This window comes from Pelobates fuscus, chromosome 3 (assembly GCF_036172605.1).
Source record: "Pelobates fuscus isolate aPelFus1 chromosome 3, aPelFus1.pri, whole genome shotgun sequence".
NCBI lineage: Eukaryota > Metazoa > Chordata > Amphibia > Anura > Pelobatidae > Pelobates > Pelobates fuscus.
This window is the reverse complement of record NC_086319.1, coordinates 364,100,681-364,114,389: the sequence shown is the minus strand read 5'-3', so window position 1 is coordinate 364,114,389 and position 13,709 is coordinate 364,100,681. Positions and strand designations below refer to the sequence as shown.

General features: G+C 40.8%; 1 protein-coding gene across 1 annotated transcript in view; it reads right to left on the bottom strand.

The window, feature by feature from the left end:
• Window positions 1-13,709, bottom strand: part of LMAN1L (lectin, mannose binding 1 like) — a 56,479-nt gene that overhangs the window by 27,164 nt on the left and 15,606 nt on the right. Inside the window, exons 5-8 of the mRNA XM_063445889.1 lie at window positions 9,470-9,569; window positions 8,754-8,877; window positions 4,544-4,599; window positions 3,532-3,649 (exon numbers count right to left, since the gene is read on the bottom strand). Coding sequence (XP_063301959.1) covers window positions 3,532-3,649; window positions 4,544-4,599; window positions 8,754-8,877; window positions 9,470-9,569 — 398 coding nt within the window. The remainder of the gene's footprint in view (window positions 1-3,531; window positions 3,650-4,543; window positions 4,600-8,753; window positions 8,878-9,469; window positions 9,570-13,709) is intronic.

Here is a 13,709-nt window from a genome sequence, read left to right as displayed (position 1 = left end):
CTACCACCCAGATTAGCGCAGAAGATAACCCAGCATGCCACAACCCGCCTGGTGGCACATCACTCATTTAAGCAACTCTATTAACCAAGCTGTAGTTTTATATAAACATATGTACACACTTTAGTTTAACACTGAAGCATAACTTCACGTGCATACCACAAGCCTACTACAATGTTGGAAGCCTGTTTTTTATTCTTGTTCTTTTATCGTTTAAAGTGCATATCCTGACTAGGCATACCTCATGCATCTTATCACTACGACCCAACCAATGTACGACTTCACGTAAACTGACATACTCAACATCAGCTAATGTACCATTTAAAAATGATAAATGCTTAGTTTAACTTGTCTATCTTAACTATAAAATGTGCAGTCTTGTTTCAAATAGCCATGGAAATCTATAATATGTATTCTTGTTCGTGCTATCGTGGCACACCATGCTCGATTGTAATTCCCTGCACGCTATAAATAAAGAATTCAAAAAAAAAAAAAAAAAAAAAAAAAAAAAAAAAAAAAAAAAAAACATCAGGTATGATGTTGTATCGATCAGGTAGTGTAAGGGTTACGCCCGCTTCACAGTGACAGACCAAACTCCCCGTTTAACGCACCGCAAACAACCGCAAACACTCCATTTGCACAACCGCAAACTCCCCATTTGCACAAGGTTGGATACCAAGCTAGCCATGTCCCGTTCCTTGTCCTCACTGATGTCATTGAAGGTCTCTTCCTCCAGCCACGTACAACACCAAGGGTCCCCGAAAGGTGACAACAAGCCCCCTGTATTTTTTTTTTTTTTTTTAATGTACACTACTGTTCCCTGGCAGGCCCTTAAATGCACACGTGTGAAGGAAACTGACTGCTATTATATTACAGTCAAAAAAGTTTTTTTTTGTTTTTAAATGCAAGCTATTGTGACACCAGATATGAGTGGTGGCACTGGGAAAGTGGGCACAGTATACGCTGTGAGCCAGACACACACGCTAGCAGGCAGGCAACTGCAATAAGATTACACAGAAAAAAAAAAAAAGCAGACTGACGTTCTAGCCCTAAAAAGGGCTTTTTGGGGTGTTGTCCTTACAGCAGAGATCAGATGAGTCCTTCAGGACTGTAGTGGACACTGAATACACTAGCCTGGCTATCGATTTCCCTAGTAAATCAGCAGCAGCTACACTGTCCCTCCTCTCACTAAGAATCCAGTTTCCAGGGAGCTGGGCCTAGCTGTCATGGAGGAAAGATGCACTTCGTGTGAGCTCCCTCAATATCTCACTTTAAGCAGCTATCAACAAGCGAATTTCACCCCAGAAGGGGATGACCCAGCAATGTTGCTCCTACCTGACCGACCCAACATGCTTAATAGCGGTCAGCAACTCGACAAGAGTCTTACTTACCTCCGCGTGGCAAGTGTGGCCTGCTGCTCACCGGGCGGGAGAGGCGGCCGATCTCCCGATCCTGGGATGCCCAGGAGCAGCTACTTCCCGGCAGGAGCTCCGTTACCCCCCCCCCTCGGACCGGTGGGGGTTATCCCGGTCTACCCCTGAGAGGCTGTCTGGAGCTAATGGACGCACAAAGCACAGCCACCCAGGCTGACATACTCATCTGCGACTCTCCCAATATGTCGGCAGCCGCATGTCCTCCTGGTACCAGCAAAGCATGGCAGGATATTGAGTCTAAGCTGGACAGACTCTATAATCAATTTTGGAAGCAAATAACAAGCAGGAAGCCCCAACAAGCTCCACCACAGCCCCAACAAGCTCCACCACAGCTAAGCGAAGCAGTCCCCATTAAAATTCACCAACGCAAAAGGCGTCGAAGACGGGACCGGAAGCACAAACAGAAATGCAGAGCCTGCCCCACGTCAAGCACTCGCCTCCACCTTAAGCCACCACAATCCCGCACCGGACGTGAAGCACCACCGGGACAGATCCGACCACCCGACAAAACAAGCTTCCACCACCTCAAGCCGCGAACCCGGCACTCAGCCAGAGACTTGCCTTTGTTGTTCCAGGTATCAGGGACTCCCAGGGTCTGCACCTGGCGCCCAGAAGGGATCGGATGAGCACAAGCAGTAAACAGCAGTCTGCCAAGCATGTCCCACTATAGCCGATCCTCCACACCATGCCTTTGATCACATGAACTGCTCTCTGCACATTAACTAATCGTAAAGTAGCAAGCGTTTAAACATGTCATTATTTCACCTCCTAAAGAGTTTATTGTCGTAGTTGCTTACATGCCTTTACCTTAACCGTTCATGTATTATGTTATTCACTAGTCTCATCTCATGGGGCGACTCACACTTGATTTATAACTAGTGGTGGAGCTGCTGATATAAATACACAGTTGATAACTTGCAAGCTACACCCTAAACATGACAGCCATCTTTCACAACAATGTACTGCTATATACTCATACCCTCAGTGCAACTAGCCATGATATACACACGTTCAGCCTAGCATGCTCAAATATAACACACTTCTGTCTAAAAAAATAATAATGATAAAAAAAAAAAAAGAATGCAGCTTCCGAATGAATCTAAAATGGATGCTGTCCAGGAGGTGGGAGGGTCTGGGAGGGAAAAACAAAAAAAACATTGTCTGGAATGTGTCTGCTGACTGTGAGGTACAAGGTCAAAGTTTACTCAATGATGACAAATAGGGGGCGGACCGAACATCGCATATGTTCGCCATCCGTGGTGAACGCGAACAAGCTATGTTCGCCAGGAACTACTCGCCAGCGAACCGTTCGGGACATCTCTAGCTGTGGCATAACTTCACAAACTTTTTCTAACCAAGGCATCAATTTAATTTGTTTGAATCAGCATCAGAAATGATTCTGATCTGTCAGTGAAAAACATTTCAAATTATTCTCTACAAATGTCTAAGGGACTTTTTTGTAGATAAATCATTTGAAAACATTTTTTATAACAGATATAAATGTATATATATGGAATAATTCCTGATGCTGATTCAAACAAATTAAATCAAGGCCCATGTACCAGTACTAAATGATGTCTCCAGTCACATACCACTAAACGTTATTATTTAACAAATTCCCCCTAATATTCATAGTACTCCTAAACTCATTTTGCATATTGTTATTTTATAAGTCCTTTTATATATTGTAAACCTTACTCATATAATTTCAACTGGTTTAGAAGTTCTTCAGAGGTACATGTACCCCAGATTATCAAGTGCACAGGTAGTAAAGGGCCCTGGGTTAAAAAGACCGGTGGTCTTCCAGTCCTTTTGATTCAAATTCTTTGTTCCTTAGTGAGAAAAAAGTTTGCTTCATCAGACTTTGAACAACATTTTGAACAAAAATCAGTAACTAACCCTTAAACATGTACGTGCTATTAGTTTCTAAAGGACACATTATGGTTAAAACCACTGAGTCCAAAGACTCCAAGAAGGCCATAAATTCATTCCAGGCAAATAATAATACACCCCATACCCTATTGTATATTTTAGGCAACACACAGGGGTGTCTCATGAATTTTTAGTAGGAAGTGACAACAGGTTGGGTATGGAAACCAACCTTGTTTAGGGTGAGTCTTTTCAAATTCTCGCATGTTCTTTTCAAGCTCTTTCTGAAACTCTTCAAATTCCTGGAGAAAGCCATCTTTTTCAGCATCAGGTATCTGTGCTGAGGGAGACTTACAGGAAACAGATACATAACATAGTGTTAAATGCACGTACTGCTTAGCAATGGGCATCATATATTACCAAGCAGGAGTCCAGTCAGTCATTTGCACAGCAATGAGAGTACAGCAATGAGAACCCTCTTGTAGCAGAACATACTGTTACAATCCTATAAAATGAGGGTACAGCAATGAGAACCCTCTTGTAGCAGAACATGCTGTTACAATCCTATAAAATGAGGGTACAGCAATGAGAACCCTCTTGTAGCAGAACATGCTGTTACAATCCTATAAAATGAGGGTACAGCAATGAGAACCCTCTTGTAGCAGAACTTACTGTTACAATCCAATAAAATGAGGGTACAGCAATGAGAACCCTCTTGTAGCAGAACATACTGTTACAATCCTACAGCAGCAGGGGGAATTTGAGTCTAAGGTATTGTTACACATTGTTTTGTGCTGCACGTTTATAATCCCCTACCAGTTCCTTTTAACAAACAAATCAACATGACAATGTGATGTTTATTGGTGTAATTTATAGCATAGAATAAAACATTATTTAGAAAACATAAGCAGGTAGCTTGTGAAGTAAAGTATTTTGTAAACATGGGTTTATGGGTGTTGATGGTGGCTTGAATCATTTGCTTATTTATACCTAACAATGTAAGGTTTTCTGATGGTTTGCAACTTAAAAATGTTTTTATGACAATACTATGTGAGTTTGAGTTTTAGATAGGGGATTTATGTAATTCAGATGCAAAGTTTATTGTATATGGAGTAAGCTGATTCTCATATTATACACACCTACACCTATTTAAACAAATGGAAACAAGTGGCCTATCCCTGACACCTAAATAGTATGAACCATACCATACAGAACCAGACACACATAAAGACACGCTACATCACCTCCTCCCAGGTTCTGCTTAGACTGTATATCATGAAGGAAAACACGTCATGGTCATCTGTGAAAGACACAACAGAATGGGATTAACCCTGCTTCATGCAGACATAATATTACTTATCCAATCACGCTACAGAGTATTTAATTGATTCTTGAAGCAATCTTCAAGACTACTTATAGTCTGAGAGCGTCTGGTATTGATTGATTGAAGATTAATTTTACTGAAACAAGGATTTTTGTAAATTCTGAGCTATCGTTAGAATTCAGTTAAGAGAATACAAAATGCTTCTACTAAAATTGAACTCAAAGCAGTATGAATGCATCTCCTACGCTGAATATCCTTAAAGTAAAGTTATCTGTTAAATTGCTTCAAGGGACGGTAACGTTTGAATATGAGGAGAGAAGATTGAGATTTGTCTCAATAATAAATGTAAAAAAGTGCTATTCTGAGGCAAATTGCTAAATAAGGACCAGTCACTATGGAAACCAACACTTGACACTTTGCACCCAGAGTAACAGAAGTTTTGCCTTGATAAATATCATCCAAGTGGTCTAATTTAATTAATAACATTTGGATATATATATATATATATATTTGGGAGTCTAGCCAACTCCTTGGATTTGCACCCCTCCCTGTCACAGGCCTTGCACTGCAGAGAGCCCCAGATGGAATTTCCCCCCAGGTAAGTGGGTTAATCTCGTAAGAGCAAACATTAGGCTGTTAGAGTAGAACCTGCCAAAGATGGGGTACATTGACGTTGTGACAGGCTTATGCAATGTATGATCATATAAATGTAACTAAACCCCCATTATTTTTGCATAGACTAGGTGTTTTGGCCCCCAGCAGCACCCCATTTATGCATGTTCAGGTGAGTGCAGCCCCCTGGTTTCATATATATATATATATATATATATATATATATATATATATATATATATATATATATTTGGGAGTCTAGGCCAACTCCTTGGTTTTGCACCCCTCCCTGTCACAGGTGCCTCATTTCAGTGTCCTATTTAACCTTTAAGAGCCCCCAGATGGAATTCCCCCCCCAAGTAGGTGGGTTAATCTCACAAAAGCATACATTAGATTATTATTGCCATTTATATAGCGCCAACAGATTCCATAGCGCTTTACAATATTATGAGAGGGGGGATTTAACTATAAATAGGACAATTACAAGAAAACTTACAGGAACGATGTTAGAGTAGAAGCTGCCAAAGATGGGGTACACCGACATTGTGACAGGCTTATGCAATGTATGATCATATAATGTAACTAAAACCCCATTATTTTTGCTTAGAATAGGTGTTTTAAAATAAACTAATAAAATCTGTCAACATTGAAGTTGCTGTTTAGTGGATAAGTAAATCTTGAGTATGATATATATATATACACACATATGTGAAAGGGGTATTTTTTTATATACACCCTATATATTTATTAACCCTTAATAGGGAACACATGGGATGGGCGGCAGCATTGTAACAAGGCTGAGTGATACAAAAATGGATACAAACACAGAAAGATAAGTCCTGCGCTCACTCCCATCACTACTGGGCGGCAGCAATGACTACAGTACACATCAGCCCCAATATATAGTAAAAACCAAAGAAAAACAAGTTACCTGCGCTCTCTCCTTAATCCCTATGTATATTTAGACAAATGGAGGTCATTTAGTTACTCCAATGGCCATTGGAGGGAATGCCCGCCTGCCAACGTCAAGACAGACCCCTTGCTTCTTTGAGCTTCTGGCAAAGATCTCTAATGAGACAGAAAGGGGTATTTATATACACCCCTATATATTTATTAACCCTTAATAGGGAACACATGGGATGGGCGGGAGCATTGTAACAAGGCTGAGTTATACAAAAAATGGATACTTCTTTGCCTTGACGTTGGCAGGCGGGCATTCCCTCCAATGGCCATTGGAGTAACTAAATGACCTCCATTTGTCTAAATATACATAGGGATTAAGGAGAGAGCGCAGGTAACTTGTTTTTCTTTGGTTTTTACTATATATTGGGGCTGATGTGTACTGTAGTCATTGCTGCCGCCCAGTAGTGATGGGAGTGAGCGCAGGACTTATCTTTCTGCATTTGTATCCATTTTTGTATCACTCAGCCTTGTTACAATGCTGCCGCCCATCCCATGTGTTCCCAATTAAGGGTTAATAAATATATAGGGGTGTATATAAAAAATACCCCTTTCTGTCTCATTAGAGATATCTTTGCCAGAAGCTCAAAGAAGCAAGGTGAAGGGTCAGCGAAGGACCCGCTTAGGGGGGTCTGCCTTGACGTTGGCAGGCGGGCATTCCCTCCATGGCCATTGGAGTAACTAAATTACCTCCATTTTGTCTAAATATACATAGGGATTAAGGAGAGAGCGCAGGTAACTTGTTTTTCTTTGTTTTTTACTGTATGTATTGGGGCTGATGTGTACTGTGGTCATTGCTGCCGCCCAGTAGTGATGGGAGTGAACACAGGACGTATCTTTCTGCATATATATATATATATATATATATGTAAAAAGGTACGGAACTCGCCTTTTTTAACATTTATTATTCAAACCGAAAATTGCCATTAGTTTACTGTTCGCAGACCATGATTTAATAGCCAGCTAGGGAAGGTTTGGTGGAGTAGAGACGCAATTGCAATTAGTACATCAGGGATTGTGGACAGATGACCCACAGCCTACTTTTTTGCTGATTAACAAAGTACTGTGGGAGACAAGTGACATGGAGGAGAAAAGCAGGGCCAACAGCCTGTCCAGCACAGCATGGGTTAACTTGTAACCACTTTGGTCTTGGACTGGTGGCCTGTCGTCCTAACTCTTCAAGAGCTACAGTATCTAGGTTGATCAGGCTTCCAGGCTATGATGAATATGTATGGTATCCCTGAAGGCATTTGCAAGTAGCCATGGGTATGACAGCCTGGTGGCAGTAGAGTCACAAGGAACCGAGTAGATGTACACAGCTCTCTGTGACGTCTCGCTCATTGTTCATGGAATTTTGATGGATCCATCGGAGGCCAATATATTGCATGTGCAGTTTGACTACCTACTCAGACATCTATACATGTTAGACATAAGATGTCCCAGAGTCACCGTAGGCAGTGCAACTTGTTGTAGTCTTTATTGCCGATGGCATGGTGATATAAATTGTGCAGATGTGTAATCAAATAGCTTATCACATGTTGAATCTACAGAAGGTATTTTAAGTATTGTATCATTACATTATTTTATTATCCAGATAAAATGTATCCAGCCCTCCCCGTATTCTGATTGGATGGAAACCAAAAATTAACTAAAAATATTAAGAAGAACTTAGAATCATATTACCCCAATATTCGCTGCTGTTGCATTAATACCCAAATAATACTAGAGAAGAATTTTAATGTTTGTTTGAATTTTAATGTTTGTTTGAAACATACTTATTAACCCCAAGCCTGGGCCAACTCAACCATGTTATAATGTCCTTGCTTGGTCTATCAACATGATATAATATAATATCTAGGCAGACTCAAGTCACTCACATTATTGAGTTATAAATCATGTGGATTGTGTGGATGTCTAATCGAATGAATTAGCCTTGCATCCATCCATTGTACAGGTTTATTTAATTTACAAAACTCATCTACATTTGGAATCGAGCCAGATCACTCTATCGTTTTACTGGAAAACAAATCAATTGCCCAGAATGGACAAGAGTGAGTGATCATTTGTGTGCGGCCGGGTATATTTTCTTTTACCACTAGGTGTCACTACAAGCACTCATCTCCTGAACTTTAGTTGTCTCTTGAAGATAGTTTTTGAGAGTTGACTGGAAAAGTCACAACCAGTGTTCATTAGCCAAAATTTGAACCATAAGCTGTTTATTCAGGTCACTGATTGCTTATCTTTCTATAAAAATATACTGCTCCAACATCAGGAAAGCCAAACATTAATTTTATGTAGATTAAATATAAATTGAGTATTATTTACATCCTGAATTCACAATGTTTGAAGCCAGTGAGATTGCTTTATTCTAAAAGTTATAAAAGGCATAAGGCTATCCTAGAAATAAGATAAGGATTTAGAAAATTGGGCAGACTAGATGGGTCAAATGGTTCTTATCTGCGGTCACATTCATCTTTACTCTATTCAATAAGATATACCCTATTCAAGACTGGAAAAGGGTAAATGAAGATATAGATGCCTTAAAGTCTTATATTTACCAGCCAGGAATCCAGTAGACGCAGAGAGCCCAAAGTAACCAGTGGAAGGAATTACCATGTTTGAAACCTGAGCACACAGCTCATATGTGTCATCTCCTGGGGTCAGGCCGGTGTGTACAGCAACCTGGGGAGAAGACATTGTACACACTTTCAGTGTAGACTCGATCTGTATTAAACTATTGTCAAAAAAACACCATTGCTCATTCTGGTCTTAGACCTTATTACGGTCTTTAGGGGTCTTTGGGGGAGCTACATGGTGCACTGCGACGACCGAAGCTGGGGTCAGATGGGGGTCCCATCCGGGTGGGACACAGGGATTTTACTATAGTTCTCGGGCTGGAGAGGACGCTGGCCACCTTCCAAGAGTGCCTGCATAAATTGTATCAGACATATCATACCGACTCAAGGTGGAAATATCCCTCTCTTCCCCTCCCCATCCTCACCGCCTCCCTCATTGATATCCCCTGTTTTGTTTATTTTCCAATTCAAAAACTGCCGTTTAGGAGAAACAAGGAAAGCCCAAAGCTGCCCGTCTTCCTTCAGCCAACAGCAAGCATTTCAAAGTGTCCAAGGATTGATTGTTATATCAGATTAGCATGTCTTACCTGAAGTGCTATGTGAAACTCTATAAATACTAATGTACACCAGCTGACATTGTACTGTCTTAATGTCTGTTCTAAAGAAAGAAAAATAAAATAAAAAGCAGAGTCACTTACTCGTAATGTCCTCTTAAAGTAAGAGATTTTTGCTCTGAATGGACGAATCGTATTCCTGAAATTCAACACACAGGAGCCTAGAGCCTGACTTACTCCATCGCTGTGAAGGGTTAAAATATCAGATGAAAGCTTATTAAATAAAATAATAACAAATTGCACAATACTGCACAGAGTATGCAACTCAATAATACATTATACAATGCTGTACAGAGTAGGGATGTGCATGGAGAAAATATTCGGTTCAGTTCGGCTCGGCATTCCGAAATTTGGGACTTCGGAACTTCGGATGTTCTCTTGCAGCCGCTTAGTAGATAACTCCCTAATTCCCACAGTATTAGGGAGCTATCTACCAAAAGGCTGAAAGACCTAAATTGGTCTTTCAGTCAAAATTACTAATACTAAGTAAAGATAAGCTTGTTTAGTAAACAGTGGGCAGCCTGTGGCACATGTAGACAGTCACACACCCAGTCAAATACAGTCACACAGACAGACACAGCCACAGTTACACACAGCACACACTCTCTCTCACTTACAGTCAGCTTGGGCTTTACTTAATTTAAAAGTGGCCTGTGGCTGCTCACTGTTAAAAAAAACACAACTGAAGTGTCCGCCCCTCCCAAGCCCCCACCCGTGCCCTGAGCGGCGAGTGGGGGCCCTAAAGTAAAATAAGGGGGGGTGGACCTATTGTCCTCCCCACGGCCCCGACCCCTGAGCGGTGGGTGGGGGCCCTAAAATGATTATACAATGCTGTACAGATTATACAAATCAATAATACATTATACAATGCTGTACAGAGTATACAACTCAATAATGAACTATACAATGCTGTACAGAGTATACAACTCCATGATAAATTATACAATGCTGTACAGAGTATACAACTCCATGATAAATTATACAATGCTGTACAGAGTATGCAACTCAATAATACATTATACAATACTGTACAGATTATACAAATCAATAATACATTATACAATACTGTACAGAGTATGCGACTCAATAATAAATTATACAATGCTGTACAGAGTATACAACTGCATGACAAAATATACACACAGTGACACAGCATAGAAATCCCTGATCTCGAAACCTGCAATGAATAGTGTGTTAACATTAAGTTAATTTCGCACATTCTGATTCGTGGAGCCATTTTGCTCTGGTGTCTGGATACACAGGCCTTGGGGGTAATTCACACAGCCACCCTCGGAGGGCCCAATTTGTGTGATTATAGCTCTATATATATATATGGAAAAAGACAGAAAGTATGGAACCTAAGGTTCCTATGCGGAAGAGTTATAAATGTAAAGGGAGTCCCTACCTTTAATAACCCTAAGGGTATAGGTAAATAAAAAGACAGGAGGGAAAGATAAGGTAAGGGGACTAGCTGTGTAAAAACACATACAAATCCAAACAACCACTAAACAGAGAGATTCCAAACCTAATATGGCGAGGTCAAACACCTCTAAACTGAAGGGTTGTAAGAAGGGGTAGGAGGAAAATTGAGGAGGAGGAGGCAACAACACCTCCTTAGAGGGGAGAAAAGAAAATCCCCCAAAACCCAATAACAAAAGAGTAACCTCCTTAAAGGGGACGAAAGAAAATCCCCAGAACCAATTTACAAAAAAGTAACCCCCAATCTCTGAAAAAAGAGGGTACTAATACTGTTACCTCGGCACTGTGAAAAAACCACAAGTGCCTACCTTGTTACCCTACTACCTTCCTGTCTAAGATAGCTAAAAACGAATTAAATTAAATTAAACTAAAATAAGATCCATAAGTGCTACCCAAGTGAACACAAAAAAATAAATAGTTTAAATAAATGAGAACTCGACGCGCGTTTCAGCGTGCTAACACGCCGTCGTCAGGAGTGATAAACCTCTACCTGTCTTTATGCTCGTTTATATAGGGATTGTTACAATCATCTCGAAACAATTTGCCGCTGTGTATAGTTCCTGCGTGCGCACCCGATCCGTTGATTGGTCAGAGGATACCCGTGTTGATTGGTCTATAGACCACGTGATCGGAAAATTTGACGGGTGCACACGTGGGAGCGCATGGGGGAGTGGTCTAGTCATGTCAAGTAGTGACACGCTTATCCATCACGATAAGACCTCCCACATACCCTCCCATTAGTGCATACGTGGGGGGGGGGGGCAGACGGTCGCATACAGGGGGAGTGGTTTAATCGCGTCATATAATGACGCCGCTGTCAATCATTTTAAGTCTTCCCATTTTGCGGCTGGATTAATCTATCGTAATCCTCTACCGGGGATTTTGGCAGTCAGTAACCCGACACCCCCTTCCTGTGCCCGGTCTGATTATTATAGTAGTTTATTATTAATCTTACTGTATCCCAGGTAACTAGGGTATTATACAGAAGATCCTAAAATATGCACTTTTGGTATGACACGAAGCAGTATTAGATTGCACCCTAGCATAAAGAAGGGGAAAAAAAAGAGAGAAAAAGAGACTTGGTGATGGAGATATTGATAGTAAGGGCTCAGCTTATCAGTCTCCTTGCCTTACAGGCTGATGGGTAGCAACCCTATAAAATCCTGAGGCTGTCAGATTTACTGGTTCCCCATACACAATCCCACACCAAAGTCCACAGTGATAAAACATACATTTAAATAAACAGTGACTATATACAAGTGTTCAACCTACTATGTACAAAGGACTTGTAAGGAGTGTCCCTAATTATATATTGCATCTGAAAAAAGAGAGTAATCACAAAAAAGCAGTGAATGAAAAACCCTCATTCAATACAGCGGGAGAGAGAGTCTTCAGTCTGTAGATCCAGTAGGACTCACGTTGTCGCAATTTTGTGTCCCAATCACCTTTCCTTTGAGTCTGAGGGATGTGCTCAATTCCCATAAACCTCAGTTTTTTAGAGGAATTTGAGTGATGTATTCTTAGGTGACGGGATATAGGAGTTTCTAAGGGTCTCCTAACTGAGTTAACGTGTTCCCTGATCCGTAGTTTAAAAGGTCTAAATGTTTTACCCACATACTTAATGCCGCACGAACAGGTGAGTAAATAAATCACCCCTTCTGTTCTGCAGTTGAAAAAAGACCGAACAGGGAACACCTCTGTGTTATTGCTGTCACTGAATTCTTTGGAATTCCTTTCCATGAATTCACATGCGCTGCAATGCCCACATTTGTACGACCCCTTCGGTAGATAGTTATTACGGTTCCTTTTTCTGGGTGCCAGATGACTCTGTACCAGGGTGTCTCTAAAGTTTCTCCGTGTTTCTCTGTGGTTTTTTCACAGTGCCGAGGTAACAGTATTAGTACCCTCTTTTTTCAGAGATTGGGGGTTACTTTTTTGTAAATTGGTTCTGGGGATTTTCTTTCGTCCCCTTTAAGGAGGTTACTCTTTTGTTATTGGGTTTTGGGGGATTTTCTTTTCTCCCCTCTAAGGAGGTGTTGTTGCCTCCTCCTCCTCAATTTTCCTCCTACCCCTTCTTACAACCCTTCAGTTTAGAGGTGTTTGACCTCACCATATTAGGTTTGGAATCTCTCTGTTTAGTGGTTGTTTGGATTTGTATGTGTTTTTACACAGCTAGTCCCCTTACCTTATCTTTCCCTCCTGTCTTTTTATTTACCTATACTCTTAGGATTATTAAAGGTAGGGACTCCCTTTACATTTATAACTCTTCCGCATAGGAACCTTAGGTTCCATACTTTCTGTCTTTTTCCATTTATTATCGTGGGTTATTCCCCAGTAGGGAAGAGTTATTAGGGCTTTATCAATTCTCTCTATATATATATATTTAATATATGCACATATTTAGGTTTGTATATATCAGTTTTCAGTGAGGAAGTTATGAGAGAGACAGATTCACGATTTAATTTCAGAATAATCCTTGCTTTTCACATACTGTGCAAGGGTTAATGCAGGGATTTTAAGCGAGCATTAATAGCAGCCAGTAGCGGGGAGTCTGTTCTGCACATATGTGCGTGGGGATATTGTGAGTAGGAGTGGAGGGGAGAGGGGAGGGGCCAGCCATATGGCGCATGTTTCTCTCTAGGGAGAGAATAGGAAACATAAAAAGATAGAATTAATGGGACATTGAACCACCTGGTCTATCTAGTCTGCAGGCTTCCTGCTTAAATTGTGTCGCCTTATTGCAGATTACTGCTCAGAACTGTTACTTTTTACCCCATGTATTCCTGAAAATCATTGTATTAACACCCAGCGCCCATCTACCTGACTCTATAAACCTCATGAAGTC